Source organism: Sceloporus occidentalis, unplaced genomic scaffold (genome assembly GCF_023333645.1).
Source record: "Sceloporus occidentalis isolate IW3139 unplaced genomic scaffold, rSceOcc1.0.p SCAF_9, whole genome shotgun sequence".
Classification (NCBI taxonomy): domain Eukaryota; kingdom Metazoa; phylum Chordata; class Lepidosauria; order Squamata; family Phrynosomatidae; genus Sceloporus; species Sceloporus occidentalis.
In genome coordinates this window covers 32,637,685-32,655,111 of record NW_028316989.1, presented here as the reverse complement: position 1 = coordinate 32,655,111, position 17,427 = coordinate 32,637,685, and the positions used below count along the sequence as shown (strand labels likewise).

Genomic DNA, 17,427 nt, shown 5'->3' with positions numbered 1-17,427 from the left:
CAAACACATGTCCAAGAGGTAGGACTGCAAATAAAGACTGAGCACCGGTGAGCTATAATCCTTCTGCTACCTAGTGGTCAACATATGAAAGACTGTATAGGCTGGAAAATCCAAGAAACAATAATATCCCAAATCCATCCTCTTCTGATACCTTTAACCAAATGATGCAAAATACATTATACTAGCTTTTGAGAGCCAGAATGGTGTAGTGGTTTGAGTGTTGGACTACGACTCTGGATACCAGAGTTTGATTCCCAGCTTGGCCATGAAACCCATTGGACAAATCACACTCTCTCAGCCTCAGGAGAAGGCAATGGCAAACCTCATCTGAACAAATCTTGCCAAGAAAACCCCATTATAGGTTTGCCTTAGGGTTGCCCCATAAGTTGTAAATGACTTGAAGGCACACAACAACAACAATAGCTTTTGAAGCTCCACAGGCTTCTTCATCAGGCAAAGATGGCTTGTGTCAAGTAAGGTTAGGCAACAGAGAATGACAGCATTGTAGTTGCAGCAGGGACCTCAGAATTGTTTTTAAGATGGAGGAACTCCTCAACACTGGCAGGCAGGCTGTTCCTAATTTTGTTTCTTTGCAGGTATTTTCTGGGAGACAGCATATTGTTAAATCATTCAAATATAAGCTTTCGTAGTCTATGAAAGCTCTTGCTGCCAACTTCTTTCTTTCAGTTAGTCTCAAAGGTGCTGCAAGATCTCTCTTGATACTGATTCTACAGAGTAACGTGGCTATATGTTTGAATTCATTGAAACATTTAATATGAAGACTCTTACAAGCACAGTGTGTACTTAGAAGTTCACAAATTCCCAAATATAATATAGGAGTCAAGGCACTGTTTCACAATCATATCCGAACTGTTAGATCTGAATGAATGAATTAATGTGCATCTAAATGGATGCTTGTAAGTAAGTTCACTTGATATATTCTTCCTCTGAACCATGAAGGGTTTTTTTTGTGCCAAGTGATGGCAACTTAGACCATTCAGATTGCATGGACTACAGCTCCCATATCCACCAGTCATTGCCCATGATGGCTGAGGCTGATAGGAGCCATCCATGGTTCTGGATGGAAAGGCATATATTACCCTTCAGGTATCAAATTTCCAGCACAGTGAAGAGAAACTCTTTATGAAATTGGTCTCCTTGAAGGCAGATAATTCTTTCAGAAATTCGATTTCAAGTCTGAGATTTCCCAGAGTTGTCTATCACTTCTGCCTGATGTAAAGAATACATGGTTTGAACCAATGATGTCCTCAAAGGCTGCTGCCACACTGCAGAAATAAAGCAATTTAACATCACTTTAACTGCCACGGCTCAATATTCAGCATTGTTGCCATGGCTCAATACTAGTTTTGTGAATGATTTAACCTTCCCTGTCAGAGAGCTCTAGTCCCCCACTAAACTACAAATCCGAGAATTTCATAGCATTGAGCCATGCCACTTAAAGTGGTGCCAAAATGCATCACTACTGCAGCGTGGCAGCAGCCCAAGTCACTCCTTTCAGATCACAGTTGTATGAACATAATGCATCTTCTTGCCACTAGATGGTGATGCTAGACTAGAAACATGCCTGGGTCAAAAGGCACCTTGTTCTCTTCCCAACTTTGCAAACTTTCCCTTAGTGTCTGTGCTCTTCCCTGTTCCACCACTTGGAAAACTATGTTTAAAGAAGAACGAATATACCCATGTGCAGATGCCATCCATAAATAAGAAGAGGGATGTTGTACCAAGTCCTAGAGTATCATCCTATTGCTGCTCATCTATGGATTGTAGAATCATAGAGCTGGAAGAGACAACAAGTGCCATCCAGTCCAACCTCATTCTGCCATGCAGGAACTCTCAATCAAAGCACACCTGACAGATAGATGGCCATCCAGTCTCTGCTTAAAGACCTCCAAAGAAGGAGACTCCATCACTCTCCAAGGCAGTATCTTCCACCATCCAACAACTTTTACTGTCAGGACATTCTTCCTAATGTTGAGGTGGAATTTCTTTTCCTGTAGTTGGCATCCATTGCTCCAGGCCTTAGTCTCTGGAGGAGCAGAAAACAAGCTTGTTCCCTCCTCAATATGACATCCCTTCCAATATTTAAACACGGTTATCATATCACCTCTTAACCTTCTCTTCTCCAGGCTAAACAGCCCCAGTTCCCTAAGTCGTTCCTCATAGGGCATGGATGGCTTCCTTGTGTTGTTAGAGTCATTTTTCTTTAAAGTGGCTTTCTATGCTTTCTATGCTGACTCCCTTCTTTCCCCACTGGTTAGTAATAGGAACCAGCACTTAAACTCACATCCAACGGTGCAACTGAATGGACAACCAAAGGCACCCATGCGCCCACCTGCCTCTGCATGTAAAATGACACTGCCTGCAGAGTTATGGTTCCACAACCTTGAACTGAATGTAGTCATCCCAAAAATGTGCAACAGCTTCTCTATGGGAATCTGTGCATAAATAAGATGCCAAAGAGTTTCTGGATGATATCTAAAAACATTCAATTGTTTTGTAAAAAATACTAGAATAACCTTGTTTTCTTGATGACCCAAGGAGACTCGAATACTTAGAATGTGAACTTAGCTCCAGTTCTGTGAAGATCTCCTTCCGGGAAGTCCCTCTTTCCTTTTCTGGTGTGCAGTCAGCCAGATCCCTTCATTGGGTCAAACTGCACCAGAAACACAGTACAGGAATAGATATTTCTCCTTCTCAGAGGGATGAGGCTGACTGTGCTAAGAATTAGGAGAAGGCTGGAAGCAAGGAGTTATAGACAAAGGGTCGGGGGGTAATCTGCTTTGTCTTATTCTTGGCCTTGTTTGTTTGTTTGTTTGTTTATTATTTTGGAACTCAAAGTGGCTTGCATTGTAAAAGAACAATGCATTGAAAAACACACACAAAATAGCATTAAAACAGAATTAAAGTACAGGTTGAGTCTCCCTTATCTGAAATGGTTGGAACCCCAGGAAATTGATTTCTTTGGATTTTGGAATACCTGTACAGTCTCCCCTTTGTTTTCATGGGGTGATCTGTTCTAGACCCCCCCTCAAAAATGGAAGTCCGCCTATATTCAAGCCCCATTGGCTTGAATGGCGGCGTGTAACCCACTGTGTCCACCTCTGTTTGCCGCCCGCGAATGGGCAAGGGACGCGGACTCTAAGTCCGCGAAAATGGAGGAGGACTGTATTTGCATATACGTGCATAATGAGATATCTTGGAGATGGAACCAATGTTTAAACATGAAATTCATTTATGTTTCCTATATACCTTATACTCATAGCCTGATGGTAACTTGATACACAATATTTCAAATAATTTTATGCATGAAACAAAGCCCCAGAAATCCAAGGTGACACTATTTCAGTTGCCCTTGAAAAAAGTTTTGGTTTTCAAAATATTTCAGATTTCGGAATTCTCAGTAAGGGAAACTCAGCTTGTATTTGTAGTATTAAAACAAGTCAATCTGAATAAAAGAATAAGGTGCAGTTAGAAAGATAAGTTTCTGTTCAAGGTACAATAATGGGGTTGATAAAATCCCAAGATATTCTTACTCACATTTCAAGTCCCCTCATCTCTAAAAGCTTTGGGCATGGTGCACACCGGAGCTAGGAAGTCACATTATGACAATAGGCCTTACAAATTAGCTCAAGAATAAGTGCAGTTCAGGGCTGGCATCTTGGTATGCCCTTTCTGTGCCTGGTTGGCAGGCAATCATGGAGGATTCAAAGGCCAAGATCTGGACAGTGTCAAACACCAGAATGCCTGGCTAGACTGGTCAGCACAAGCCATTACTGAGCAAAAGCTGCTGAACATGAGAGGGATGAGGAACAGATCTACCAACATTTTTCAGATGAAAACAAGGGACCATGTGGCCAAGGAACATCAGAGAGAGGTCAAGATGGCAGTGAGGAACAACACACAAGCCAGGTAAGGCTACAACAATTTGCTTTGGCTTGAGCTTACTGTGAAGGACAATGGATCCCATCTCCAAGATATCTCATTATGGATATGCTAATATTCCGAAATCCAAAACACTTCTGGTCCCAAGTATTTCAGATAAGGGAGACCTAACCTGTACATAAGGAGCCAGTAGTGAGTGTTGGAGACCAGGGTTCAATTTCTGCTCCACTATCAAACCTACCGGGTGACCTTGGGCAAGTTGCATACTCTCAGCCTCAGGGGAAGACAATGGCAAACCTCCTCTGGGAAAAAAATCTTGTCAAGAAAAGCCCATGATAGGTTTGCCTTAGGATTGCCATAGGTCATACACGAAGGCACACAATACACACACAACCTGTAGATACATAGGTCTATCTCAGACTGATGATGATGATGATGATGATGATGACGACGATGACAGTTGTGTTGGTGTGGGGCAAAGAGCAATTCAGTATGCATTTCTTTTATTCTTTTATTATTTATTTATTATTTGCATTAATAATAAATCATATTATTATTCTTTCTAATTCTGCTTCAACTTACTGAATTTGTGTGCATTTTCCTTTTGGATTGGGATAAAATGAGTATTGTTTTTAAAGGGGGAGGGAAGATGGGCTGGGATTTTGGAACAAGCAGTTACTGGGGGAATCCTTGAAAGAGAGCAGCCCAGCTGCTATATGAGACAGATTGTAGTGAACATACATCACTTTGAAGGACATTAGCCTCTAAAAAGCTGGTGGCTGGACTCTCCCCATTCCCCCTTTCTTCCCCCCCCCCCCCACATTTCCCCCCTTTTTTCTCTTCCCTTTCTTCGTTTCTGGGAATGCTAGCCAGGTGTCATCTCTACATGCCCAGCTTGGGCATCCCAAGAAGTTGGAGGATTTTCTCCTGGCCTGAAGATGTTCAGTGGCTTGGCTACCGCAAAGGTCATGCTGTTTCCCGGGAGTTGTACCCTTCTCCTCTGGAAGGGAAAGCCGCCAGGCCATTTTGCGAATTGCCAGGCAACTGGAAATCCAACTGGTTCAACCTGTATCTCTTCTGGAAGGAAGGGGGCTTCCATAATCTCCACAACATCATGATCCACAAATTTCAGACCTTTGGGCCTATTTACCGGTAAGGGGTTCCATTTTTGGGGTTCATTATGGCGTTTCTCTCCTCGGCATTCCCCTATGCAAAGGGTCATTTTAAATAAGTGGGCTTGTTTCATCACACCTTGCAAAGTTCATTTACCTCGCAGGCTGCCTGAATAAATGAATTTCTTTATTATGACTATAGACCAGCACAAGTTTAAAATGATACAGTATAAAAGGTACAGGTAACCTGTCTTCTTTTACCTTGATGATTAAGTCATATTTTCATTGAAATCAACTTGATTTGTACAGTATTTCTGCACAGTCTCTTCAGGGGATGCGATCAACATTTTGAGAAGCTTTTGAGAATGACACGTTTTTAATGAATGGGCTTTTCGTAAGGCATCGTATGTCTTTAACTGGACAGTTTGTATTTTCATCATTTTTAATTGCATGCTTCAAATCAGATTGTTTAAAAGGTTATCCATACTTTAATTGCATCTTAACGTCAACCTTTTGTATGTTCTATCACTGTATGGATCTCATTGGTAGAGAAGTCACTGAAGCAATAGCTGAATGGTGAACCAAAACACCACTGTTGTTGTTGTTGTTGTTGTTGTTGCTGCTGCTGCTGCTGCTGCTGTTGTGTGCCTTCAAGTTGCACTCTCTCTCAGCCTCAGTGGAAGGCAAAGGCAAATCCCCTCTGAACAAAATTTGCCAATAAAATCCCAGGATAGGTTTGTTTTAGGGTCACCATAAATCAGAGATGACTTGAAGGCACACAAAACAACAGTGCCGTTTCTAACTTGTATTTTTGTTTTAAAAAAAGAAATCAAAGTTAATTTAATTGTATCTTAACTTTTGTAAAACAGTTAAAGAGGTTGAAGGCTTTCATGGCCGGCATCCATCGTTTTTTGTGGGTGTTTTGGTCTACGTGGTCATGTTCTAGAAGAGTTTATTCCTGACATTTCGCCAGCGTCTGTGGCTGGCCACATAGCCTGAAAAACCCACAAAAAACTGTAGTCAAAGAGGTTCTTAAAACTTGTATTGTGTTTTTAAAATGTTGCATGCTGTCTTTAATCTCATGCTGGGAGAAAGGTTGGATAGAAATTAAATAAATAACCAGACAAACAAACATGGATAGGGGACCACCAAGTAATACCAGGTTTGTTGTTGTTGTGTGCCTCTCAGTTATTTCCGACTTGTGGCAAACCTATCAAGGGGTTTTCTTGGCAAGGTTTCATCAGAGGGGGTTCGCCATTGCCATCCTCTGAAGCTGAGAGAATATGACAAGCCCAAGGTCACACAGTGGGATTTTATGACTGAACATGGAATCGAACCCTGATTTCCAGAGTTGTAGGGATAGGGAAGAAATCCTGTTGGAAGCACCAGCCTGTCAGAGCTGGTAATATTGGGCTGTATGAACCAATGGTTTGATACAGTAGAAAGCAGCTTCGTATGTTCTTTCTTTCTTTCTTTCTTTCTTTCTTTCTTTCTTTCTTTCTTTCTTGTCTCCAAAGAATGGAAGTCTGACATATAGGAAAGAATGCAGAGAGAATCTATGGGCATGCCGTGCATCTTTCTAATGAAAGCTAATCCGCCTTTGCTCACTTGGCAGGGAGAAACTGGGCAACTATGAAAGTGTCAACATCATTGATCCAGAAGATGCCGCGACTGTTTTTAAGGCTGAAGGACTGTACCCAGAGAGATTCATGGTGCCTCCTTGGACGGCCTATCGCGACTTCCGTAACAAGCCATATGGAGTTCTTCTCAAGTAAGGGCCTGCAAGACAGGACTGGGAAATTCATAATGAGAGAACCTAAGGGGGATCTTCTCTTTCTTTCAGAACTGGTTCTCAAGGTGGGTTAGAACCAATTAAAAATGGGTGCATGCAAAAAAATGGACCTAAATCTTGAATTGGGGGAAGTTCGATTAACTTTGATTGTAAAAGCATGCTCCAGTTTTTCTCCAATGTACCCCCTAATATTTCACAGATGTGTGTGGTCAAGATGGCAACATGAGTGTGTGGTCAAAATGGCAAAAGTCATTAGTGAGGAATAAAAGAAAAGCAATGAAAGGTTGCAGCTGTTTGCTTTTGTCTGAGCCTCCTGGGAAGGACAAGACTCCATCGCCTCCTTTTCTTTTCTTCCTCATTAATAATGTTAATCATATTCAGCACACTCCTTTTTTTAAGAAAAATAGTTTTTATTCAGAAAACCGACAATTCATAAATAATATTACATTCTTTGCTTATAAAATTTCAAACAAATAATGTGTGTGTGTGTGTGTGTGTGTGTACATACATTTACCTTGTCCTGTTTCATATTACTTCTATAGTTTTGCACCTCCTATCTTGCTCTTGTTGAAAAATATAAAACCCTTATCGTTCCTTTCTAAAATTCTTCATTATCATCATATATTTTCAAAGAGAATGCACTATGCATTCTTCCTTTCTGTTTAGTGCTTTAAACTACTGCAAAAGGCATGTCTCCTTTCTTTGTTCTTAACCATATCATCCACTATTCTGTATATGCATGATGATACTTGTTATCTAGTTCTTAGAAACCTATTATTTCTTTGCTTATATTCATCTGAGGGAGCCCTTTATACAATATTAGTTAGCCATTTTGCTCTCCAGTAGTTGACAATAACCAGTTTATTGGAGAACTACATCTTGACCACACTCGGATGATGCCTGGCCAACACATGTCTGCTTTGAAACTCCACCATTGCACAGCTTGTTATTCACCAAATTTCTATTTAAATAGTAATAATAAAAAATGCATGCTAGTGGAAGGAAAGCAAAGACAGGGCCAGCATAGCCTCCTATGGGAAAGAATTTTATCCCCCTGGGACTGGGAGCAGCCATCAAGAAGGCTTTCTCTCATGCTCACACTAGATGGACTTGTGCCAATGGTAGAACCAAGGACTTTCAATAGACTTTTGAAAGGCCTTTGGAAAGTTATTTTTAAAGAAGTCATTCTCTCTATGAGAGCCCACAAATCATGCCTGAACTCTCTCTAGAAGCCGAAATGACTAAGCAGACGCAGTTGAGTTTTTAGCTGTTTCTTTTAAACCTTGCTGTAAGCCACCTTGGGTCCCATGTCAAGAGAAGGATTGGCTATGAATTAAATTAATTTTTAAAAAATGGTTTAAAGGGCCTGATCCAGAGCCTGGGAAGATTCCTTGGATTTTCAAGAAATCTTCCATTGCCAGCTTCTCTCCTTTTCATCTGTAGGAATGGAGAAGGTTGGCGCCAGGACCGCCTGGCTCTGAACAAGGAAGCCCTTTCTCTCAAAGTGATTGACAACTTTGTGCCTCTCCTGAACACGGTGGGAGAAGATTTTGTCAAGAAGGTCCACGTACAGATTGGACGGAGCCCACAGGGGAAATGGACAGCTGACCTTACCAACGAACTCTTCCGTTTTGCCTTGGAGTGTGAGTCCATGGAGCAATTAATTGATATTAGATAAGACTTGGAAATGTGGCTAAGTTTAGACTGCAGCTCCCCAAATCCCCAGGGCCTCTGGTGAAGTCTGAGAGCTGTAGTTCAAATGGGGTGACTTTCCAAAGTCTGGTTGCAGCACTCTTTATAGATTGAGAATCATTTTGTTACTTTAGGAGTATAAAATGCATTATGTACAACTAGGCTTAGCATGCAGGTATCATGTTTGATAGATGAAAAGGACCATTTCCTCAGAAAATATTTAAACATTGAATTCATTCTTTAAAATGTTGGGTTTTGTTACAAATGGAACTGCCAGGTCCTGAAATATAAAGAGCCCCACTATAGGTTTTCCTTATGGTCACCGTAAGTTGGAAATGACTTGAAGGTGCACAACACAGAATGCTGCAACAGGGGTTCAATGCAAGTGTTTAGATTTTCATAACTCCCGCCTAAGCCATGCCCTGAAGAAAGACACAATTCTAGCCATTTTCTCCATCTGTTTTGCCCCACAGCTGTGTGCAGTGTCCTTTATGGCACACGCCTGGGGCTTCTGCAGGATTTCATTGACCCGGAGAACCAAAGTTTTATTGATGCCATCACGCTGATGTTCCATAGCACCTCTCCGATGCTGTACATCCCACCCACTTTTCTACGCTGGATCAACTCCAGCACTTGGCAGGATCATGTGAAAGCCTGGGACACCATCTTCGCACATGGTGAGCAGATTCATTCCTGGGAAGCCCTGGTTTATCCTCAGAGATCACACAGTGCTCATTTCTTTCCAGGCAGTTGCAAGAATGTAAGCAGTTTTGGTTAGCAGATGACGTTGGAGATCACCGCTTGTAATAGTGACTTTTTTTTTTGGATTACAACTCCCCAAAGTTTCCAGTCCAGTGGCAATGGGATCTGCAGTCCAAAAAGTCACTTTCCCAAGTTCTGCTGCAGACTAAGCCCTCTATTTTATGGAATGACTTATGATCAGAAAAGACCCATTGAATCAATTGTTGAATGGTGTGTCAATACATACGTCCCATTGATTCTATGATCTTCTTCTGTAGTTGGGAGGGTTAAATATTTTACAAAATCACAGATAGGCCCTTTGAGCCACAATGAAGGTGAGAAGGAAGGCACAAGAACAAGAAGGACCTCAGATCTCCACCCTGTTTTTAATGTAAAGGCAAAACTCTGAGATATGTAAGCACAAGAGATTGCTATATGGAGTTAAACATTGGCCTGTCTATCCATGTGCCATCTTGTCTGAAAGTAAAGGTACAGTTGGGGTTGTTGTTTTGCTCTAAGACTGCTAAGATGATTTGGAGGAATGCTGTCAATGCTGTCCCAGGACAGCACTGACATTAGCCTGTCAGTGTTGTTCACTTGTGATATCTTCTGCACCCTGGTGGAACTATTTCCCCTGAGCTTAGCTAGAGAAGAAGTTGTTGCTCTGGTGAGGATATGAAGATTTTGCTTCCACAGTGACTTCACCACTGGACTGAAGTACGTTTGTATACATTTCCCTCCTTTCTTTCTCTCTGTCTCACCAGCTGACAAATGCATACAGAACATCTACAGAGACCTCCGTCTGAACCGGAAAAATGCCAAAGAATACACGGGTGTTTTGTCCAGCCTTTTAATGCAGGACAAGTTAGCCGTCGAAGATATCAAAGCCAGCATAACAGAGATGATGGCAGGAGGGGTGGACACGGTAAGGAGTGGATAGTAGTCAGGGATATGAAAATCCACCACTTTCACTTTTATTCACATTAATTTTCCCCCATCCAAAATTATTTCTATCCTGAATTGGAAGAAATCTCTGAATTTTGGAAAGGTTCTTCAGAAATGAACTGAAACTGAATTCACCACTATCTGCACCAGTCAGATTCAATAGGTACGGTTATTCCCAGCATGGAAAGAAACATGGTGCACCCACCTGCTGTGTATCTGGAACATGAGTTGAATCGTAGGAGGGAATCAAATTTTTGTATCTGGGATGCAGCAATAATAGGATTTGGGCTAGAATCTTGTTGGTGTTGGCTATCTTTTTCATCAAGCCCTTTGCTTGAAATGATCACAAATAGGTGGTCTGATAGCTACCTTTTTTACCAAAAAATTCAATTTTGTTGTGCAAATATATGCACCTATATGAAAGGAACAATGGTGGTTGTAGCCAGATACATTGAGGAGAAGCAGTGAATCTATTCCATGTTTTAATCTGAAATTTAAAAAGGCATTGAACCTTGCTCTAAAATAAATGGCTCCTTGGATGGCTCCTTGGGAGTCTGGGCTAAATCCAGATTGGATTCACTGCCTTACTAACATGGAAGCCACTAGCCACGACTGGAAAGTATGTTTGTATTTTGATGCTTGCAATGCCAGATGAGACCCTCAATATTTATTGTTGTTCCTGGTGTGCCTCTTAGACCTCTATAACTCTCCAGTGGGCCATGTATGAATTGGCTCGAGCTCCAGCCCTCCAGGAACAACTGCGGTCTGAGATCTTTGCAGCCAAAGCATCTTCCCAGGGAGATATCCTGAAGGTCCTGAAATCTGTCCCATTGGTCAAAGCTGCTGTCAAAGAAGTACTAAGGTAAGGGGATTTCCTTTCTATTATGATGGTGCAAACCATGCATTAATGTATTGATTACTTGTATTTTTCTCAAAGATGGAAGAAATTGGTTTTTCTTTTTTTGAACCAGAGATCCTTTGACCAGCATGCTGGGTAGGAGATTCTAGGAACTGGGGTCCAAAAAGATTACTTTTATGAGCTGTAGATCCTACCTAGGACTACGGAACAAATGGTCACAGTGTTGTGCACCTTGGTTGAGAGATTTGTTGAAGGTTCCTTTGCTTTGTATAATTTAACACATGTTGGTAGAAGATGGAGATTCCGTTTTTTGAAAAAGAACCATGCGAGGATGATGTTAAACCATCCCTGGGTTTGTTCCCATTGGAGAGGATTAGTGCTGTGTGACTTATTTATTAGCGGTAATATCAATATTCTCTATTTCCTCCCACTTTCCCCAAGACTTCACCCGGTTGCAGTGACGATACAAAGATACACAACTCAAGAGATTATCCTTCAGAATTATTTTATCCCTGCCAAGGTGAGCGATAGTACGAAATGATACTGTGGTTCTTATATTGTGGGCCCTTGGTATCTGTTGGGGTTTGGTTCCAGGACCCCCATGGATAGCAAAATCTGTGGATGATGGAGTCCCATTAAATGCAGTGGCATAGTAAAATGGTGCCCTTTATATAAAATTGCAAAATCAAGGTTTGCTTTTGGGAATTTATGTATTTTTTGAATATATTCAAGCCATGGATGGTTGAATTTGTGGATAACGAATCTGCTGATACAGAAGGCCGACTGTATTTACAGTCTTCCTTTTCATGAGCTCTGTGAAGTAGACCTGAGTGACTGATTAACCGCTCCAAGATAATTCTGGATAGGCAAAAAAGAATAAGTAACTGGGTGCATTCATTTAAAAGGGATGGGGGAAAAAATTAGGGATGATACTCTGTAAACAAGGAGGGCTGGATCATCCGGCTTTGTACTTAAAATGAAATGTGGGGATGTTGAAGGTGTGTGTGTTGAAAGCTTCAGTCCTTGGAGTGTGGCCAGTGCTGGTACCCAGCTGTGAAGCAGAGGAGAAGGGCCCCATTGCTCAGCCTTTGTTCTACAGATTGTGGGTCCTCTTCTCTTCCCTTGGCCTTTGCTTGGACTGTCTAGATGCTACTTTGAAAGTGGTCCAATTTCTCATCCTTCACCCCCCTCTTATCCCCTCTCTTCCTTTCTCTTTTGCATAAGCTTGGCTGCTATCAGCTCCTCTTTTATCCTCCTCCTGCTCCTTTCACTCCCACCCAGATCCATCTGCTGGACTACAATTGGGCCTGCAAAGGCACCAGATCCTGTCTTATCTTGGATGCTAAGAAGTCACCGCTGGTTAGTACTTGGATTAGAGACTGCCAATGAATACCAGGTGTTGCAGCCTCAGTTTCAGAGGAAGGTCCTATAGTTTGCAGGGCAAATGCCTTCCTCTCTGCATTTTTTATTTTATTTTGTTTTTGAGCATTTTAAGCAACAGAAACATTACTTTGATACATACAGTATATTTGTAAAAACCCTGAGAACTACAACAACAAATACTACAACCTGCAGAAACATTTATCCCACCTGGATGAGCCTAAGATGTATTTTGAACCCAATTCCATATATGTACATGGGAAAAGCAGAAAATAATGGTGCTATGCCTCCAATGTAGTCAGTAATTTTGGAGATCACACAGGGGGATCCATTGCTAGAACTTGACTGATGACCCTTTCCCACTCCACCTTTTCTTTGCAGACATTAGTCCAGGTTGGCATCCATGCAATGGGTCAGGATCCCAGGTTTTTCACCAAACCCGAGCAATTCAACCCTGCAAGGTGGCTGAATCATGACTCCAAACATTTTCGAGGGCTCAGCTTTGGCTTTGGGCCACGTCAGTGCCTTGGGCGCAGGATTGCGGAGTTGGAGATGCAACTATTCTTGATCCATGTGAGTCTGAACTTGATTCCCAAATCTCTTATGGCCTGGAAGCCTCAGGGAGCATTTTTGAAACCAACAGCAAGGGACGTGAATTTGGTGGGTTTGTTACTTCACTCATGAATCATTGGCCAATTGACACTATGCACAGCCGGCTTGTGCTTGTCGATTATTATTTTTTAAAGCCAGGCTTGGTTATGACAAGCCGACATTGGCCAAGATCCTACACTGTGCTTGCATAGTGTAAATCTACGCTCGCAAAGTTGCAGTGTGGTTGTACTACACTGCTTTTTTTGCTTCTCTCTTCTCTTTTCTATGATGCTTTTTAAAAAAGCAATCTCTCTTTTTCTCTTTCCAGATGCTGGATAACTTCAAGATTGAAACTAAGAGGGGAATGGAAGTTGGTACCAAATTTGATCTCATCCTGATCCCAGACAAGCCAATCTACTTGACGCTACGGCCTCTGGACTCCCATCCATGAACAGGGAAACCATGCAGAATCTCTCCAAAACATTCAGAGAAAGGATGGGAATAGACATAGCCAGACTGTATGCATCACAGTCTTTAAATAGCCCTAGGGTTCTGGTGCCAGCTAGTTTTTGAATATGACCCCTGAGGGCCATCTAGTTCAACCCATTGTGAATACAGGAATCCATTGCTAAGGCACTCCTGAAAGGTAGCTATCAAACCTCTGTTTAAAAATCACCAATGGAGGAGAGACCAGCACCTTCTGAAGTACTTGATAATCTTGGCACAGCAATGTTGTGCAGCCTCAATTCTTCACTACCTTGGTCATAATGGTGTATAAATTTTACTGACGTATAAATGTGATTGAACTTATACTTACTGAAATGAAAGTATAAATGTTACCAAAACTCTGGCTGCATCTGCACTGCAGAATTAATGCAGTTTGACACTGCTTTAACTGCCGTGGCTCCAACCTAGGGAATACTGGGATCTGTAGTTTTGTGAGACATTTAGCCTCCTCTGTCAGAGAGCTCTGGTGCCACAACAAACTACAAATCCCGGGATTCCATAGGATGTCACCATGACAGTTAAAGTGGTGTCAAATTGCATTATTTTCACAGGGTAGATGCAGTCAGGGAGAGAAGAAAACATCAACTGAGTTTTGTTAGCTTGGGAGTGAGGAATTTAGTACTGAAAAAGAATAAACATGCATTCCAATTGCAGTGTCTGACTTTTCCCTCCTCTCCAATAGCAAAAGTTTGATTGCATTCAGATTTCCTTTAGCACAGTGTTTTCTTCCTTTTAAGTTTGGAGCTTTGCTGCTGAGCTCTTTTCTGAGCTGAACGGTTTCACTAAGCTGTCTTCCAAGTATGAAATGTGCAAAGCTTCTAAATTTCTAAGCCCACTTTGGCCTTTCCATTCCAGCTGCTCCTCACAAACATGAGCATTTTGCCCTCAGGCCTTGCAGTACTAGAGAAAGTCATCAAGGTTTGTACGAAATGCGGTTAAGCCCAAGTCCAGTTTAAAAATAAGAGGAGGAAGAGCAGAGACCTTGCAGTTTCTCACCCATGTTTAGCACCTGGAGAGCAGAATGAGATGGCATTTGATCACAGTCTTTCCCAGTGTGGAGAGTGTGGAAAATGTACAGTATTTCTATTTCAGTTATAGTACATCTTCTGAACTTTCCATCTATGCACAATAGAATTGCATTAAACAAATCTGATGCAAAGTTTGGTGCAAAATGATTGCTCTTTTGCTCCTGTTGGAGCAATGCGTAAACACTCATTGTTATCCCAGTGTCCTTTGAGTCTTCCAGACCGGCTGGACTGCAAATCTCAAAATCCACATGGGATCACGTTGGCTGAGGGATTCTGGGAGGCCTAGGATAGAGAACAGAGGCATGCCTCTGTTCTCTATCCTGGGCTTTGCTATCACTTTTAGGGAAGGACCTTCACAGAGAACTTTTTTCCAAAGAAGAAAAGGCTGACAACTGGGGAAAAGGGAAAGGAATTTGTGAGCATGTGGTGGTTCTTTCTCGCAATGCCTACTTCAACAATGCTCCCATGAACTGGAATCCTGTTGATGTCTTCCACATGTATGTATGAGATTTATGGAATTCCTGAGTGGTGGTCATCTTCAATGTGACCTCTGAGAATTGAAGCCTAAAACACCTGGAAGACTAAATGTTGAGAACCACAGCCTTAAGTCAAAGGTGTTTGCCTGTGTTGACTCACCTTTCAAAGTTTATTCCAATGGGTCTACTCTAGGAGGATTGAATCAAGAGGTTTCAGGCTACAGGCCTCCAGATCTCCACCAGTGATACTGCCTTGGTTGCCAGGTTGCCTATGGGTGAACTCTGTTGGACTCTATGGAGTTCATCTCCATGCCCAAAGACAAGTTTCCTAAATCTTTGTGTACTAACAACCATGTTTAAAACTGGACCTGCAACTTTATTTCCATGCACAAAGGATTTGTAATTTGAACTGACATTCTCACACACTAATGGCACATGTATGTCTGCACCTAACGTCCACTCCATCAAATGCATCTGAGGAAGTAGACTGAAGTCTACGAAAGCTCATGCTGCTATTTTGTTTCTTTCAGTTTGTCTGAAAGGTGTTACAAGATCTATCTGTTGGACTCTAGTTCAACTATTCTAGAGTTCAACAACATCTGAAATGCCATAAGTTCCATTATCCTGATTCAATTTTACAACACCATGCAGCAAATGTGGATGGTGGGTCTATTCTATTCAGTGGTGGCTTCCATAGCCCTGGAGGTGGTCAATCTATATAGGATTTCAGTCCAGATTTTGAAGGCACTATCCAAGGTACTAAACCTATTTTGACAATAGCAACTGCTTCCATCATCAAGGGGTTTTCTAAGACACTATCCCTTCCCTGTACCACACATACACACACCCATTTCTGGTCTTCTTTCTCCTTCCTCCCAGATAAATCTCCATTAGCTGGAATCCATTGACCTTGCAATTTGACAGCACTCAGGAAACCAGTGCCAAGATTTTAATAGCAGCTTTCCATGGAGGCTAGTCTTCTACTTGCCTCTCGGAGAAGAGATGTATAAATCTGGAGGGATGGGTGAGCACATATATTTTGCAATAAGACATCTGTCCCAGCAGACTATGTGGAATGCTGCTGCCCCTGCAGAGCTATAGTAGAGGATGGAGGCACTGATGCTTGGCATGTGATAGTGAATTTTGATGAGTCTTCTGCGAAAGGGGAGAAAACAGACATCAGTAAAGTGTCTAAAATCCCTATTGCCCCCACTGTTTTTCCTCCCACATTGAAGGTTAAGTTTGCAGAAACTAGTGGGCTGCATTAGGGCACCTTGGGGGACCAACCTCCAACATATTTCTCTCCCACAGTTGGACCTGTATCTGCTGTTCCCAGCTTCTTCCTTCCACATAGATGGGGTCAAGGTTGCTGCCACATTGTAGAATGAATGCAGTTAGAGATTGCCTTAACTGCCATGGCATTTTATGGAATCCTGGGATTTGTAGTTTGTTGTGGCACCAGAGCTCTTTGAGAGGGAAGGCTAAATAGCACATGAAGCTACAGATCTCACTATTCCATCGCATTCAGCCATGGCAGTTAAAGCGGTGTCAAACTGCATTCATTCTGCAGTGTAGAAGCTGTCCAAGGTTTCTGTCTCTATTCCCCAAACAGGCTTTTCACCTTGAGCAACTTTTCAGAAGTTCACATTGAAACTGAATGGAGATTCATTGTCTTAGTAACATGTGTGCCACTAGTGGCCACTAACAGAGCTCCCCTATCCATGACAAAAGTTTTGTTTTGAAAGGAGATCACACTTCCAGAAACTGCCATGGGTGTGCGATTCTCTTGTAAATAATACTGGCTCCCTACACTTTGTTTTAGGCCCCCTTTTTTGTGTGTGAAAAACTAGAGACAGTTTCTGTGGCCTGCAGTGGATTTGGGTGTGAGTGGCAACTGGTTCCTGGAGTCTCTGCAGTTGCCCATAGCTGCTGTAAGGAAAGAGGAGGAGGGATCTGTAATTCAGCATCCCAAGTATGCTTGGATGCCCAGAAATGCACAGTCAGATTTTTAAGAGCTAAACAGTCAAAGCCATAGACTGAAAGGGAAAGATTCTCCATGTTCATTTCTCTCAAATACATTTTTTAAAATCATTTCCCCCCATTTTGAACATGCAAATTTAACTTTTCATGTATTTTTATATTGTTATATTGTTATATGTAATGTTATGTTGTTGTGCTGTGCAATGACCTTTGGTCAAAATCAATAAAATTTGAATTTGAATTTGAAACTAAATTCATTGCAGAGACAAACTGGTATGAATTTCTTCCTCATCCCCATCTGAGGAAGTAGACCAAGTCTACAAAAGCTCACGCTACAACTTCTTTCTCACGGTTATTCTCAAAGGTGCTACAAGATCCCTTTGCATGCTGATATTCCAGATGAAACATGGCTATGTCTCCA

General features: G+C 41.9%; 2 protein-coding genes across 2 annotated transcripts in view; one reads left to right on the top strand and one right to left on the bottom strand.

Moving 5' to 3' along the window:
- The first annotated feature begins 4,765 nt into the window (after positions 1-4,765).
- Positions 4,766-15,822, top strand: LOC149307204 (cholesterol side-chain cleavage enzyme, mitochondrial-like). Its single transcript, XM_089538578.1, has 9 exons — positions 4,766-5,055; positions 6,631-6,786; positions 8,251-8,450; positions 8,973-9,176; positions 10,005-10,165; positions 10,881-11,047; positions 11,486-11,564; positions 12,806-12,997; positions 13,344-15,822. Exons 1-9 carry the CDS (start codon positions 4,766-4,768, stop codon positions 13,464-13,466), a joined length of 1,572 nt encoding a protein of 523 aa, XP_089394704.1. The 3' UTR covers positions 13,467-15,822.
- LOC149307203 (coiled-coil domain-containing protein 33-like) overlaps positions 15,369-17,427 on the bottom strand; it is a 138,655-nt gene continuing 136,596 nt past the window's right edge. Inside the window, exon 25 of the mRNA XM_089538577.1 lies at positions 15,369-16,181. The gene's annotated coding sequence lies outside the window, so the exon portion shown is untranslated. The remainder of the gene's footprint in view (positions 16,182-17,427) is intronic.

Excerpts from the sequence above, each read along its gene's own strand:
- LOC149307204 (XM_089538578.1), top strand. The coding sequence starts at position 4,766 with ATGCTAGCCAGGTGTCATCTCTACATGCCCAGCTTGGGCATCCCAAGA. Across the intron at positions 5,056-6,630 it reads ACCTTTGGGCCTATTTACCG|GGAGAAACTGGGCAACTATG; the intron begins GTAAGGGGTTCC and ends CTCACTTGGCAG. Across the intron at positions 10,166-10,880 it reads TGGCAGGAGGGGTGGACACG|ACCTCTATAACTCTCCAGTG; the intron begins GTAAGGAGTGGA and ends TGTGCCTCTTAG.